The sequence below is a fragment of the Mesocricetus auratus genome, unplaced genomic scaffold (assembly GCF_017639785.1).
Source record: "Mesocricetus auratus isolate SY011 unplaced genomic scaffold, BCM_Maur_2.0 Super-Scaffold_100015, whole genome shotgun sequence".
NCBI lineage: Eukaryota > Metazoa > Chordata > Mammalia > Rodentia > Cricetidae > Mesocricetus > Mesocricetus auratus.
Window position 1 is genome coordinate 27,231,160 of NW_024429198.1, and position 17,255 is coordinate 27,248,414.

Genomic DNA, 17,255 nt, shown 5'->3' on the forward strand with positions numbered 1-17,255 from the left:
AAGACGAAGTCTACATAACCAAGTAAGGCTTGAATGTAAGCACACAGATGGAATCCACAAAAGCGCACTGATCCCTTACCTGGTCCCAGGCAGACACGGTACCTCCAAAGCACATGAACAGGTATCCCATGGCAACCAGACATATCCAAATCACCATCGAGAACACACGGAGCAGCTTCTTGAACACAGATTCGATGCAGACAAGGATGAATATGGCGAAGAAAATTGCCAGGGCAGTGGGAACTGTTATTAAAAATGCCACATGGTCTTCCGCTTCCTAGGGAGGGACACAGAAAGCAGGGAGAATCTGCAGTTAAGAAACAGAGTGACAATGACTTAGGAGGAAACATCACCAACAGCAATCAATGCCAAACTGTGTGGGTCTGAAAATCATTTCAAAAGTAGAACAGCTTAAAGTTTCAAAACATTCCAAGTTTTATATTGAATAACCATGGTTTTCAAAATAGATCATATAATACCGGCTACTCAAACCAGACAGAATAGCCGTCTACATTTTCCCAGAAAAAAATGGAGAAATAGATTTTTATACAGAAATGACTTCAAGAAAAGCGAATGAATGCAAGAACCCATTAACGCCAGGAGAAATTAAGGCCATCAACTTCACTGCCTGAATTAGAGGATCATAAATACCATGGTCTCAGGAAATTAAACCACCAAATGGATTTGGAATGTTTTGTTTTGTTTTTTAAAAAAAGAAACACGTTTGAGCTACTTCCATGTCTACAATGATTAGCTTTTATTTTAATTCATGCCAATTATTGTTCTAAAGGGATCACAGGTTAATGGTGAAGGAACAGAGAGTGCTAAACATAGAAGTCCAAGGACGGGAAGAATGAGAGAGAGTGCCCATGGCTGCTGTTACTCCCTCCAACTCTCTGGTGCCACTAAGGGAAAAGGAAATGGGCATTCATTTATTATTAGCGTCTTATGGTGCCACTCTCTAAATTCATTTTTGTATATTAGTACTTACTTTGTTTCTATTCCTTTACACACACACATATACATTCTCTCTCTCTCTCTCTCTCACACACACACACACAGAGAGAGAGAGAGAGAGAGAGAGAGACTTATTTCAATTGTATACAAGATCAGCATTCTACCAAAGACACCATATTCCCTTCCATTACATCAGAAAGGATTGAGATTACATACCACAAACTGGATGCCATGCTATAGATGACACTCACTAGGGGGTAGAACATAGCACAAATGTTTTTAATCCTCTCCCAAATGTCTACAATTGCTAACACAGGAAATGGAAGTTCTCCACATAGCCAGGACTTTAAGGACTCTGGGGAAGTTTTAAGAACGTAAGAGGAGCAGTAAAGAAAGGTTTTCTGCCTACAGTGATCTGGGGCACACAGTCTTGCTCTCCGGTTAGCATTGTCATACTGGAGATGGTTGCATCTAAATCCCAGGCAACTAACCACAGAGCAGAACAGAGAAGCCAGAACCTGCATGGAGCCCAAGCAGAACGGAGACCTACGTGCCCTTCAGCTGACTTCATTCCTGGGCTCCCAATTATATGTGTTAAATGGTCTGTGTAGGAAAAGAGCAACAGTAACAAGAGAAGTACACAGTATTCAGTGGCGTCTCCATGTTTAGCACTCTGATAAATTTTAATGTCTTCGATTCTTACAGGAGTCCTAATCGGCACCTCATGCCAGTGCCACCCCAAAACTGAGAAAGTGGGGCTCAGAGAAGGACCCTAGAGAACACAGAGCAGGACACCAGCCCAAGAACCCACTGCCCTGGGGGCTCAGCCCCCTCCCTGCAGCAAACAGAAGTTTAAAAGCCATGTCTTCACACAAGCCAGAAGAACCAGTGTCTCAAGAACAGACAGAAACTAGCAAAGTCGTGAGACGCTCTCTCGCTCCACTGATCCCTTCACCCACAACCAAGCCTCTAAGTTATTGCTCGTACCCTCAGACACCATGGCAGTCCTTGCAAAGGGGAACGAGCAAGTTCTAGCCTACAAGAGCCCAGCCTTTAGAGATTCTAAGCCAACAGGCCCAGGACCTGGCAGCATGACATCTGAAGGAACCTCCTGGGGATTATGATTGCTTCACACATGGGACCATGAAAGCTAGCTAACTTCATATTAACCCTCTCGCAATGAACTTAACTGAGCTGGTGACAAACAATTAACCACACAATGGCCTGAAGGCTTTTTTTTCCAGAGCAAGTTTTCATTTGTTAATTCAGTGAAGAGGCAGTATTCAACTTTACATGCAGAACTGCAAAGCCAAAACCAGGGGCTGTAGGAACTAGAAGACAGAGAGGCCAGAAGAGGGGTCCGCAGGAGCTTTCCCAATGGCTTCTGGGTGTCCTCTGCAAAGATGACTAAGTTCTGCTATCTTACTTGACTATAATACTATGCTACTTTTTTTTTAGTTTAAGTACCAGTTCTCTGTTCGCTGGTTTTTTATTGCTTGTCTGTAGTGTCTGATCACAGCAGAACTTTCTCTCAGTGGCATTCCCATTAGTCACAGTGGCCAAGTGGCTGGCTGTTTGCACAATCCTTGAGCTCTCCACAAAATATTTTAATTTCTTTTAAAATTACAAAAAAGGCATGTCCCTCTCATTTTCACTAGTTCTTTGAGAATTTTGTGCAATGCATGTTGTTCATACTCAGACCCACCCCAATTCCTGTCAGTGCCTTTCCCCCCTTCCATCCCTACCCAACTCTGTATCCAGTCTTGTTGTTTTTTTTCTCCATCAAGTACAGTTTATTCTGGACACATACTACTGGATATGTGGCCTTCACTGGAGGGAGGTCAACCCTCCAAGGGCCACACCCATAAAGAAAGCTGAGTCTTCCTCTCCCAGAAGCTATCAGCTGCCAAAGAGCTCTTTAGCTAAGAGTAGGACTTTGTGCCCACCTCTCCTCTTCATGCTAGAATTTTATCTGACCTGAGCCCATGCCGGCCATGTGCATGCCTTCAAGACTGTTGCTAATTTATGTGTGTGACTACGCCAATGTGTCAGAAAAACATCATTTCTTTGGAATCGTCTACTGTCTATTATTCTTACGATTTCTCTGCCTCCTCTTCTGCCATGATCTCCTAGTCTTGGGTGGAGGAGTATCATACAGAGGTCGTGCATATGTATATGTGTATGTGTGTATGTATGTATATATCATATCACACACATACACTCTCTCTCAAGGTTTAAGAGTTAGTGATTACAACTAAGTGCACACTGTCATTTTGAATATATTTTTATGGAGGCAGGCCCCTGAGACACAGTGGGATCTTGGTGGTTGGGTACACTCTTACTCACTAGATGGGTGACATTTTCAGGAACATTATGTACACTAAAAGAGCAGCAACAACATCACACCGTGAGACCTGCCTGGTAGACAGCCGAGGCCCCACATGGCCAGCAGGACAGGACAGTCAGCTGCTGCTCATGAGGTTGGGGACCTGACATTTGGCCAAGCCTGGACCCACTGAAAAACAGGAAGAGGACAGCCGTCCACTTATGCTACATCTGCTGATTAAGTCTAGCTCCGAGTGAGGTTTAACGGAGACTTCTCCACAAAATAGAACCTTTTATACTGTGTCAAGGAAAACAGAGGCAAGCATTCATTAGAGTCTGTAAAAGCTTGTAGACTGCATTCTTCCCCAGGTCTCTCTGGGCGCATCATGCATTTTTCTTAAGGCTAAGTAAATGAAGTCAAGGAATTCCCTCAGACAGAAATTACACGGCTCTCTTTTCCCACACCATCCCCAAAGGATGACAAGCACGCCACAGAGTTACCCCCATGGCTATGTGTTAAGCAAGATGGAATTATAAAACTCCACAACAGGAATGGCCAGTCACTTCTAAGAAGAAAACAAAAATATCGAAGCATTGTCTACCTAAATTATCTTTATTTTTGCTATCTCCTCCTCCTTTGGTGAAAAAAAAAGTTACTATACACTCTAAATAAAATGTACTAAATTAAATGCCTTTAGCAGTACTAAAATGTCTTTTAAGGGAGAAGAAAAGGGAGGGGAGAGAGAGAGAGAGAGAGAGAGAGAGGGAGGGAGAGAGAGAGAGAGAGAGAGAGAGAGAGGGAGAGAGAGAGAGCACAGGAAATGGGATGTACTAAAATGCCTTCCACAAAGGAAACTTTCCACAAGGTGTTATCTACTATAATGATAAGGGGTTCCTATCACGCTCTTTGAAAAATTTGTACTTCATTTTTGGTGTATTTTCTGGTAATTTTGCATAGATTCTAATTGCTAGGACTGTTAAACACCTAACACTTTTATTTATTACATGACAACCCCCTTGTCTCTTCAAGGCCACTCAGCAAAGCAGCGGTTTATCTATTGTCTTTATTTTTCCATGTGCACCTGTCCTTTCTTTTTCTGTTAAAAGTACTAGTTTCCACTGAGATGGTAACAGATTCCATAATGCAAAGTAATGCTTTTCTATTACAAATACTCCCCTGAAGCACTCTGAAGTCAGCCTGAAAGCAAAAATGCATTTCCACTGTGTCCTGCAGAGTAAGAGGTTGAGCGGCTCAGGCACCTTCTTCACTGCACCCTGCTGCTGACTCGTGGCTCTGGGTGTCAGTATAACACTGCAGCACCCTGAGTTACAGTGCTCATGGGGGGGGAGTGAAAACTCCCACTTAGCTAGGCTCTCCATTTGATACCGGTGTGTCTGGAGACACCAGTTGTCATATGCATATGTAATAGGGAAAAAACCAATTCCACTACTATCTATAGAGTTATATTTTAATGAAGAATATAAAACAAATATGCCATTGTGACCGTCTTAAACATGCCTAGAGCTAATAACCCTCAAAGTGTAGAAGGCAACAATGTATGTAGAGAGAAAAGCAATTGAGTCTCCTCAGAACAGAAGGCTCAAGCACCTCCCTCGAGCTACCATCAGGGCAAGCAAACAAGACAAAGGCAAAAGCAAGCCACATAAGCAGCAGACAGAAGCAGAAGGCGTGACTTGATAAGAAGATCAAGGGAGGACAATATTCTTTTCCCGTGAACATGGGCATTTAAAACAATCCTGCACTGGACAGGGAATATAGTTTAATAGTAGACAATTGCCTAACTTGCACAGTGCCCTGGGTTCGATCACTGGTACATACAAAGTCATTATGTATCAGGCAACTTACAGAAAAGTATAAAAACTTTCTGGTTAGCCTACAAACTCAGGTTCTTTGATCATGTAATGCAAATTAGAAAGTTATAGAAGAGCACATATAAATCACATTAAAACTCACCTCATAAGTGCAAGTTAACAGTAAAACGCCCTTAGATTGAAGAGAAAACATGAACTGAATTTTGAAAGAATAATGAAATTGTATCAGTTGCATGGCAAGCAGTAACAACACTGGTGGAGGGTGACTGAAAAGTCCTAAACCTGGGATTGTTTGAGGTGTGGACAGTGTGGATTTGCTGTTGCTGGGAATCCCATTTCCCAGATCTCTGCAATCCTATGGTTCCTTGAGCTAAACTGAAGGGGAATCTGGGAGGCACAATTCTATCAAGTGAACCCTCACCAACCATCTTCAGGCAAAGTGCCTGTGGGTGGACAGTGTCCATGAATGGTGGGTGCTGGTCTTCCCATTTATTTCATTGAGGGTTCTTTATTTGTCTCCAGCTGTGGCTGCTGGTGGCCAGCAGCTGGGCAGATGTTGGCTGCAAAGGGCAGGAACCAAGAAATTCCCACCAACCTGTCTTCACCTCTTGGTCTCCCAGTCCTGGCTGCCCTTAGGCAAACAGCCACCTAATCTTCACAGATTTCCTGGACAATCCAAGCTGGTGCTGTAAGGGCAATTCTTAAGACCTGACAAAAATTACTCTCCTTTTGAGAAACAGTTGTTAGTCTGCTACAAGACCTGAGAAGAAAATAAATACCCACTAGGAGTGACAGAGCCACCATGCAATCTAAGATGCCCAGTACTGCAAAGTGTTAGCTGTCATACATGCTTTTGTTGAAAATGAGTGAATAACGGTAAGTCATAGATAAGGGACAACTAAAAGTATGGGGCCGGGGAGATGGAGGGATGGTTCAGGCTAAGGGCACTGGTTTCTCTTCCACGGTAACTGGGTTCAATTCCCATCACACACATGGGGGCTCACAATAATCTGTAACTCCAGTTCCAAGGAATCCAGCACCCTCTTCTGATCTCTGGAGGCACCAGACAAACACACATGGTTTAAGACATACATGCAGGCCACACACACACCACATATTTTTTAAAGAGTACGACACTAGTAAATTCTTTCAATTGAATTTTTCTCTTGGTTCAGTGGTGGGTGGGTGGTATCAGTGCGTCTGTTTTCTGTATATGAGGTGGTTGCTAAAGAGTCAACAATATGTCTTTACAACCTACAGATATCCAGACCAAGAGAAGTAAATGACTTCCCATCTTTCCTTTGGCGCATTAATATCTTTTACTAAAATACATTAGAATCTGAGTTTGATGCTATCGATTAAAGGAATTTTTCTTGGGGGGAGTCATCTATATCAGCAATTAGAACTTTCAATCATTCCAGAGTGCCTCTGTTAGGGCTCTGTTGTGAAACTTGGTGCACAAATTCCCTTCCTTGATGGTACACACTTGCAATACCAACACCTGTGAGGGACAGGCAAGAGGATTGGCTTAAGTTCAATACATACCAATTTTGAAGCCAGTGTGGGATACACAAGATCCTGCCTCAAAATTAACTATCAATTAATTAGGATAAGTAATTTAAACCAATGATGCCTAAAACAAGCTACTTTAACCAACTGTTATCATTTCTTTTCCATTGCTATGATAAGATACCCTGGGCAAAATGTAACTTAAAGGAGAAAGGGTCTATTTGGCTCAAAATGCCAAGCTATCCATCACAGCTGTGAGATATCCGGTCATTCCACAAGCGCTCAAGAGTAGAGAGACAGTGGATACATGTGTACTTTCTGACCCTCAGCCTTTCTCTGAAAGTTCATGGTCCAGGGCCCGAACTCAGGGAACAGCGCTGCCCAGCGTGGACTGGGTATGTTCTCCTCTGTTAAAGCAATCAGGACGACCCCACATAGACATGCCCACCGGCCAGCCTGATATAGACACATTCCTTCATGGAGACAGGCTTCCCAGGCGATTCAAAATTGGGCCAAGTTGGCAACTAAAACCAATGGTGAGATGAGAGCCAGTAACTTTAACCAGAGGTGCAGGAGGACGGGTGTAGAACAAAACACCCACATGCAGGATTTTAATACATGGAGGTGTGTGAAGATTAACTAAGTTCATCAGGAAAAGTTGATTTGCTACCAACAGGGCAGTGTGCTAGTGGATCTCCATCTTAAGGTGTACATACACAGATTCTGCTTCTTGGCTTCAGATGCGGTTCCACCCCCAAGAAGCTCGCCATAAATGAAAATACCTAGGCCAGTGAGCAGCTTAGCTTAGGCCCAGCACTGTGGCTTCTGAAGCCTGAGAGGCTTCCCTTCATGGTAACAAGGAGGGAGGTGTGCTATGCTACCGCTGCCCGGCATTGCAAGAGAGCAGTGCACTTCATCAGTCTAAGTCTTATACAAAGCTGCAAGTGCAGATCCTACCAAGCAGATATCGTTTTCACACTACCGCTAAGTTGAAAAATCTTTCATTGATGTATCTTTAAACTGGTGACTGTCTGTGTATGTGTGATGTGTGTGTGTGTCTGTGTGTGTGTGTGTGTGGTGTGTGTGTGTGTGTGTCAAAGTGAACAAACATGGAAGTTTTAAAAAGACAAACACAGTTCAAAGTGAAGCTTCCACTTGGAGGGAGACAGGGAAGGAGATGGAGCACACACAGCAATAAGTCACTGGGCAGATGTAGCCCATCCTGGATTAGTGGCTGTTTATTTTCATATGAGTAAGCAAGTAATCCAGATGTAAATCAAGGAGGATTGTGTTCGGGAAGGGAAGATTAATCAAGCTAATCGAATGATTAATCCCGCTCCGCACCTCTCTCCCAGTTCCAAAGTGCATGGTTGTTATGTCTGTATTAACTGCAGTCTGTCACCGGCACAGATTAATTGTGGGGTTCATCCTCTGTTTGAGCTATGTTGGCATCTCAGCATCTGCTTCATGCACTCAACCGATTGTATCAGTGAATTTGTGGTGCTTGTAGCTTTCATTGGTTCTACTAACAAACTAGCCTAAAATTTTCTTTCATTTCAAAGGAAAGAAACATTTCAAAACCAACCAAACAAAGGAACTTTGCGTCTGATTTCCTGCATGTTTCTACTGTACGACAGTATTGACTCCATATATTTCAATGCCCGTGGTGATTTAAATCAGTAGCTGTTTTTGATTGGGTTGAAATGCAGTTTGTCTAAGGACTTCTCTAATGATCATGACTCTGATCTCCCCCTCCCTTCCTCCCTCTCTCACTCCCTCCCTCCCTCGCTTCCCTCCTCCCTCCCCTCACCCCCCCCCCCGTGTGTGTGTGTGTGTGTGTGTGTGTGTGTGTGTGTGCATCCTTGCCCCTTCTTCCTCTCCCTTTCGCCTTGCTTCTCCTTACCCCTTCAGCACGGTTCACCCTAGAGTTCTGGGTGACTCTAAGACACAGATGCCCAGTCTGCTCATGGTAGTTTTCCACGTTGACATCTGTTTCTGTGTCTACTACTCTCACTAGATCCTGGGTTCTAGAGACAAAGTGTAGACCAAAGTAAAACTTAAAAAAATAAAAAACAGAGTAGGGAGGTAGAGAGGCACAAAAGAAATAATCTGTAACACTGCCAATAAGGCTGCACCCAAGTAGTCCTTCTCCTGGCCTCCTGGTCGCCTTCTGTGCTTTTGTTGTGTCCACACACAAAGAAGGCATTGATTTAGCACAAGACTAATTTTGTCAAAGGAAACAAATATACAAAATGACTCAGTAACTCTTTTCCCTCTCCCAAGAGCACCTGGGATTTGCAAACCAGGTATGTGTGCATATTTCTTAGTCTAATACCATGTGATCACAGGGTAAACATTCCTTTATTACTCTTGGTAATTTTATTTAAAATCACTCAAAGGCAAGCACTGAGAAGTATAGAAGATAATATGAATGGTAAGAATTTCTGTGTTGGGGAATGTTAAACTTGTGTCACAATGTGACTTGTAATTAAGCTAGCCACACTTGTTTCTTTAAAGAAAATAAATCAGTTATATGCACATTCATCAAATAAATGGAAATACATCCCTGGTCTTCCACAACCAGAAATTAAAAATTCCAGTATTCATTTTGTTTTTCACCCTAAAATACATCTGTGGACACAAGCCCTTGACAAGGAGATCCTTCTGTGGCACAAAAACAATAACAACGAGGACGTACATGTTTTAGGTATATTATATGTCTCATCTTGTCCTAACTACTCACGGGATTTATCGTACTTAATTCACCATCAATTTCCATTCATATGTGTCTGCTATTCATTTTCGTTTGTGGAAGTAATTGAGGAAAGAAGAAATGTTTTAACTCAAAAGGGCTATCTGCTAACACTGAGGACTGGATGCAGGCAGATCAGCCACACCATACTTTCCACCAGTGGCCACAGGTGGGAAACACAGCTACAGCTACGAGGAGGCTGCTGCCTGGTCAGCTCTGTGTCAGACACAGAGGACAGTGGCTCCCTCTTTGACAGAGCTCACAATGAATTGAGAGAAAACATGCTATAGATAGAGCTGTCTGAACTTCCCCAGCAATGCAAGGGTCAAACCGTTTTATAAAATTCACCACGAGCATTCCAAGTACCAGAAGCAGAAATCAGTAACAATGGGGTGTTCCGCAAGGGCTGGACTCTCTAGGAACTTGAATACAAACATATATTCTGGAGGACCGGGAACCACTGTTAAACTAGCGGCCTTAGTTGAGGAGCCCAGAATAACCAGCTACCCCCAGAAGTAAAGAGTAACTGAAGGGATGGCTTCAATGTGTGGACATGAGACACTTGGGGTGCACCACTGGTGATGATGTCAACACAGTGGCAGCCTCAGCAGGTAGTCAGGAAGTATCCAGAGAGGTAAGAAACAAGGCAAGTTAAGTGACTACCTCAATGACAACAACCTGGTAATAGAGTAGTAGATTACAGCAGATTCTGCCTGAACACCTGCCAAAAACAATTACAGATCAAACATATTACTGTCATGAGACCCACCACCCAACACTATGAACTGTACAATATCTCAGCTCTAACTATTGCTGTTTTTCAATAGACTCTATGAAGAAACTGCAGTTCAAAGGAATGGCTAACATGGTCCATTTTGCTTTCAGGACCTCCTCAGACAACAGGAATACCATGGGTGGATTCTCTGCTCAGTGGGGCAAATCCTAGGAGGAGTTCATATACTGAAAATGATAGATGCCACCAACTCAATGAACAAGTTATGAAGAAGCAGGTCTGTCACCCTTCACCACAGAAAGAGGGGGATAAGATGCAACCATTACAGAGGTAAGTCCTGAGGATGTTCACAGCAGGAGGGATTTCCATCAGGGAACTGTGAAAGTTGGGGATAGTCTCCCACAACAGCATTTGGGGAAAGCCAAGCACCTTGGGATACGGCCCAATCTCTGTAACTACATGACCTAGAAGAAATTAACCTAGTTTACCGTAGCACTCAAATCAGTTTGGTCATATGATGAATGAGTTTCTCTCAATTCTACTACTAGGTAGCTAACAGGACAATGACAATGCTTCTTGGCCATTTGGATCATATCCTTCTGAGGCAGGACCAATTTCACTTGACAAACAAGGGAACCAAGACATGTGGTAAACAATCTACTTAATATCACAGATTTCAGATCACAGAAAGGAAGAAAATCAAAATTCCAAGACAGATAAATGCTCATTTTACACAATTGCTGATTTTCCCCCATATTTCCTAGACGTCTACTTATGTAACTCTGGCTGGCTCCAAACTTTCGACCTTGGGCTCCAATCCTCCTGCAAACACCTCTTAAGCACTGAGATTGTAGGCATGTTACGACAAAGCCTAGTTCTCTACTGTCTCTTTTTTTTTTAAACAGAGAAGGTGATATCCATGGAATGCCTCCAATTTCAATTTGTACCTGGATTGTTCTTTATATTACAACCACCATCCCTACACAAAATTAGAGTTTTTCCTTGGCCTCTGTATAGACTACAGGTAAAATGTATCTGAAATGACTTAGTAGCTGGCTGGCCACAAATTACAAACACCTGCGAAGAAAACATTGCTCTGTGCACAGAAATGCCTGCAAAGACGGCTCTTAGGAAAACGCTCTGCTCCCTTCAACCCCTATAATTCTAGAACTACAAAAAGCACCCCTGTTCTTTAGAGAGGTGGCATACGTCTGTCTGTCATCCCAGACTCCACTGTTCTTTAGAGAGGCTGGACATGTCTGTCTGTCATCCCAGATTCCAGCCCTTCTCAAAAGTGAGTGATCATCAATTACCAATGGCAGGTGCTGAAAACCTGGACCCATGAAGACACGTTCCCTCTACAAATGCTTGGATCCATCAAGACACATTCCCTCTACAAATACCTGGACCCATGAAGACACATTCCCTCTACAAATGCTTGCACCTGTTTGTTCTGAAAGATGAAAGTTCTTTGCAGTAGATAGATAAAAAGAAATTGTCTGATATATTTGCCCTAGGGTAGGGGGGACCTGGTGATGGACAATTAATGTGTGGTGAAAAGAACTTACACCGCTGCTTCTAAAGGATAGCTCACCGTGTCACTGTAAAAGTGGGTGGGCCACATGCTCAGTGCACATACTGGATATTTATAGTTAATAAAAGCACATATTCTTACAAAACCTACTTTATTGAAATGTCTACTTTAAATTTATGGGAATTAACTTTTCCATTCAAATGCTGACTTGTCCTAATCATAAATTTTAGTCAAAACAAACATGGTCAGAGGCACCTGGGATTTTTACAAATAAAATTTATGTCAACCTTTCCTAACAATGAAGGCAATTTTTGAGAAAAGCTGGCAGATGTCAGACATAATAAATGAGAAGATTTTGTTCTGAAAGGAGGGTTTTCATGCATTCAGTAATGAGTGCCAGTTCTAGGAATCAAAGCGACATGATAATATTTACAACTTAGTTTGCTGTCATTAGTTCTAAGTTTTCTCTTTCAGGGTCGCCCTGACAACCATCCATGAGGCACTTGGTAGACACTCGGAGAACCGATGCCAAAAAGTCATAAATCATTTTTTATTGGAAATTTCCACAGCAAGCAAAGAAAAAAAGTGTTCACCTTATCAATAGAAAGCAGAAATGCAAACCTTCCCAACAATTGCTCTTATTTAAGTCATCTTAAGATACTTCTTAGCAAGCATCACGTTTGTCTTATTTTTAGACTTTTAGATTGAGAACAATCAATTATTTTTATACAAGACTGGTAAGTTTCAAGTTAGCCTTTATTATTGGCAGAATCCTGACAACATAGCAAAGATCCATTTAGCATTGTGGTCACTGTGGCAGAACCATAGGCTGGCCATAGACTGAAACTAGGTGATATAAAATGTTCACAGCATCAACCAGGATAATACTGAATCAAAGCACAAGTTACCACCTTCCCTTTTTATTTATTTTCATTCATACCACGAAGCACGGTTACATGTAGCTCAGACTAGACTACCTTGCGTTTCCTAATACCCTCCTCCCTTCTTCTGTGCCGGATTCTAGGAATGTAACACTACCCACCATGGTTGTATGTGTAAGGATTCAGGCATTATGCTGGCCTGCTCCTGTCACCTGGAAGAATGCACTCAGGCAGTGCCCTGGTCAGCCCAGGTGCAGAGGACCCCTTTAAAAGAAAGGACTAGGTACACTTAAGCTCTTTTTTCGACTCTTCTCTTTCCTGCTGTTCCCCTGGGGCAGACAGGATTTTCCTGTCTCCCTCTTCTCTTCTGTCCTCTTTCTGTCTCTGTATCTCTTTACCTCTTTTCTCTTTCCTTTCCCCTCGACTTTCTTATAAAACTTCTCTCTAAACCCTGTCTGCCTGGCGTGTTTGTCCTTCCACCTTGGTCAGGGTCACTGTCGCCTGCATTGGAATCCGCCAAGGTTCCCCCTCAAGCTTTATGATAACAGTATATGATGCTGAGGATGGAACCCAGGGCTTCCATGCTAGGCCAGCCCTCTGCCCACTGAGTTATATCCCTATACCCCTTTATCCTTTTGAATGTAAATTCAAAGCCAATTTATTTAAAGACAACAACAAATAGCAAAGAGATTTCTACGTAGTTGGGTTGTCCTGGCATTATTTTGTGACCCAAACACACTAGGAGATAGGAACTGTGTTTAAAAAGCCTGCCACCCATTTGTTACTGTAAGACCTCATGAGAGAATCAAAACCAGGCAGATGCAAGGCAGTGAAGGAAACCATCCAAGATTTTAGGCAGGAAAAACCAGCTCTCTTGCACTGTTGAATTGCATGAGAGCTCAGCAATTCCAGAGAGTGCTCCAAGGCAGAGAAGTGGCAGTCCCAAAGCTGCAGTGGCAGGCTCTTCCATCCCCCAGAGTGAATCTCCCCCAAGTCTGAGACTGGAATGCATCTCCACCTATGTAAGCATGGCTCCCTCAACCCTACTGCATCCCCACTGTTCCCATCCCAACTGCTTTTGATTGCCTGGATGGGGAATTTCCTTTTTGAAAGTGGAGATGCTGGCTACCATTTCTCTAAAGGAAAAATAGAAATATGTCTTTGTGAAGTTGGAATTCTCACAGTCTCTCCTCCCATGACGTGGCTTTTGAAGGTCAGCGCCCACTTCTCTCGGTCCTTTCTCCCTTCAGAGAAGCCTGCAGCCAGAGTCACCACCTTAAGGTAAACTTAGGACCAGATCCAGGCATCCACCCTGGAGCATGTCTGCAGTTCACATTAAAAATTACATAGCGGGAACGAAGCCAGCCAGGGGACACGAAGGAACAGAATTCACATTTCATGTCATATGTGGACCTAGGCCTGGGTGACAACCAAGTTATGGAAAGCATCTTCTCTGACTTAAATGTTTTAACTGCATGAAGACAAGTTTGGAAACAAGTGGCATATTAAGGAAAAGTAACAATGCCCTTTTAAATGGTATGAGGCCCTAGCCGCTAGCTGAGGGACTATTGGCAGCTGATGGCTGCTACAAGAAGAAGTCACTTTTCCTGGGGGGGGGTGGCCACTGGCAGGTTTCCCTGCACCAGTGGATAACCCCATATGGGTGGTATTAAGGACTTGTAGTTATTTTTCCAAAAGACTTGAAGAAGGAAGGGAGATAAACTCGGAAGGGGTAGGAGTGGGGAGGGGCTCAGATATGTTTAAACACATTGTATTTGTCTAGGAAATTTTCAAAGACTTTTTAGAGGATACCATTCCAGCACCTAAAGGAAGCAAAACAAAACATAAAAAGAGCTCTCCAAAAGCAACTCAGAAAAATGATCTTCAAGTCTTCTGTCCATGATGTCCTCACTGGCCCATTCAAGAGCTAATCCAACATGGTTTAAGTTAGAGCATTCTAACTCGGAAGACAAAGTAGTGTGCCCGGGGAACAAGAACTTCCTACTTGTTTTCCTAGGCTAACGGCACTATAAATAGGCCATCACCTGCTTCTCTCCATTTAGGAAGGAACCAGCCAGAAGGATTTGAATTACATGTTCGGGGGACTCACAAACCGAAACCCTTAGGAAGAACCCTTAGGAAGAACACATTTCCGAAGGACAACTGTGATGCGTTTTCCTGCTAGCAGTATGCAAATGGGGAGAGGTCTTTAGGAGCTGTTGGCCGGCGATCCTGGCCGCCCCCACCCCAAAATCTCTCCTAAGTTCCTTTTGGTCTTGTGAGTAGTGACAAGAAATAAATGTTGGTTACCAGGCAGGGGTGGGAGCTGCCCTCCTCTCTCACCTAGGCTACAGGATCAAAGGGGCTCCCTGCTTTGCCTGCTGCAGGAGAGGACCACTGACGTCATGCCCTGCCACGTTGGATTTTCTCTCCTTTCCTCACGGAACTCAATCCGAAAACAGATCCCACACCGGTGGGGGCATTAGAAAAAAAAAAAAACAACTAAGCCATGATGGAAACTTTCCTATCGCCTCATAATGTGAATACCATATAGCTCAGGATATCTACAACAAATTGCCGAACATCTAACAGAGTTTCTGTGCCCCTGAGGCAGCATGAGCTGAATTTGCTAGTCTTGCTCAGGGAGACTAATGAAGACAGGCATGTACTTACACCCTAAGCTCAGGAAATACCATTCAGTGGAGACAGCCCCAGATCAACCACTGACCACACAGCTCACGGGGTTATCCAGACCTTGCGCACACAAATCATGGGCAGGGGGGAAAGTTTGAACCCCATTGAAGAAAGCACTAAGAGGAAGTTACCTCCATCTACAGATTTCCTCTCAGGGCTCAGGAGAGCCAGACCAAGATTCCTGACTGAAAATTATGTACCAGAAAAAATTGACATCAGCCTTTGGGCTGCGCTAATGCCCCCAGTAATGAAAATACGCTTTAACCATCTTAAGGCAACCATGAGCGAGTCATGCACTTCTCTAGAAAGGGAAAAGCAACGAGGGTCCCTCCACATTTTACGTCTTGTAGTGTCTGGGGATGAAGCCATGGGCATCCGCTCAACACTCCATCCACTTTCTCTCTACAGGGCTAAGCATGGACAGATTCAAAGGCAAAGGTGGACATTAACTGGTTTTCATTTTCGCTGTCGTGTACCGCTTTCTCAGGGCAGCTTATTTTAAGAGTTAAATAATGCCCAGACTGAACTCAAAGAAAGCAGCGGCCGTTCCAGGGACCGGGATGGGAAGCAGCAGACGCGCCAAGGAAGCCTGAGGACCTCCTTTGCTGCGGGCAGCGGCGCCGGGAGAAAGCGCAGAGTTGGCCACAGGGCGCAGAGATGCTGAACCCAGACGCCCTGCCCGTCCACCTGGAGCACGCCCTGGCAACTTTATTTTGGGCCAAGCCTTCCGAGGAAACTTTTCCTCTGCCCACGGCTCTCGCCCGAGCCACGCCAGCCTCGGGCAGGACGCAGCGGGTGAGGAGCAGTCCATGGCTGGACACGGTCCCTGGCGAGGTCCCCGCGGAGCCACAGGGAGGCCACTCACCAGCCCGAGCGCGAAGAAGACTGCGAGCAGGGCGAGGCAGGCGCCCATGACGATGAGCAGCAGAAAGACGATGAGCGGGTGCTGCTGGCTCATGCAGTAGTAGGACTCGTAGAGCCAGTCCCGGGACCGCTGCAGCCCCTCGCCGCCTCCCGCCGCCGCCGCCGCCGCCGCCTCGGCGCGGTCCCGCAGGTAGCGGCGCCGCCGCATCGCCTCCTGCCACATCGGGGCGGCTAGCTGAGCGCCCGCCGTGCGCGCCCGGCCCGGGCAGCGGCGCTCTGTGGTCGCCTACCGCCTGCCGCCCCCGCGCCGCCGCGACCCGCCGGCTGCCCGCCCGGAGCTGTGCGCGAGGGCCTCGGGCGCGGGCGGAGCTCGGAGCCCCGGGCTGGGCGCGCTGACGCGCGGGCGGGGGCCGGGGGCGGCCTCAGGGCACCTCCCGGGCGCCGCCGCCGCCGCCACCGCGCGCGAGGGCGGGAGCCACCCGGCCCCTCGGCCCGCCTCGCCCCACCCCGCGCGCGGCGCACGGGCCTCCGCGCAGGGGCGGCGCCGGCCCGCGCCCACCCCCACCCCCAACCCCCCCGACGGCCAGGCCCCGCTCCCAGGAAAGCTGCGGACGCGTCCTTGTCCTCCACCCTGCTACAGGCCACACAGTGGGGAGCCCCTTCCTCGCCCAGTTGGACCTCAGTCAGGCAGAGTGCTGCTCCAGCCCTGCTCTCCACTACAGCACAGCCCAGCCTGGGGGCTACCCTTGGCCTTCTCGGTTCTCCCACCTGACTGCGAGGGTCCCCAGTGCCTCTCCAAGACCTTACAGACCAGCCAGGAGGGAGGCTGTCATGCTCCAATACCCCCAGCCTCTGGATAGGGGCCCCACACACCTGACCACCAACCCTCCTTAGTGCCCCTATGTAGCAGGTTGTGGCTTCCTACCTTGTCTCCCGATGCAAGGCAAGGGGTTAGGTCCCTAGCCCGACTTGTGGGGGATCCTCTTGAAAGAACAGCCGTAAGAGCTCAGCCTCACAGGAGGCAGTGGGACACTCGTGGTCCTCAGGTAAACAACCTCACCTGTCCTCTGTACTTTGCTCTTTACACTTCGGAAGTTTCTCGTGGACCCGTGGACCTGGGTGTTAGGTATCACAGGTTCCCCCAGAACCCCTTCGGTCTAGTAGGGATGGCAC

The 17,255-nt window shown here is 45.7% G+C and overlaps 1 protein-coding gene across 4 annotated transcripts in view; it reads right to left on the reverse strand.

Annotated features, from left to right (window-relative positions):
• The window catches only part of Adcy2 (adenylate cyclase 2), a 361,240-nt gene extending 344,920 nt beyond the window's left edge, over positions 1–16,320 (reverse strand). For 3 of the 4 annotated variants that reach the window (XM_021235581.2, XM_040757723.1, XM_021235584.2), the window contains exons 1-2: positions 16,084–16,320; positions 80–277 (exon numbers count right to left, since the gene is read on the reverse strand). In XM_021235581.2, coding sequence (XP_021091240.2) covers positions 80–277; positions 16,084–16,305 — 420 coding nt within the window. In that variant the 5' untranslated portion in view covers positions 16,306–16,320. The remainder of the gene's footprint in view (positions 1–79; positions 278–16,083) is intronic. The other variant, XM_040757724.1, reaches the window with a different exon arrangement.
• Positions 16,321–17,255: the final 935 nt, after the last annotated feature.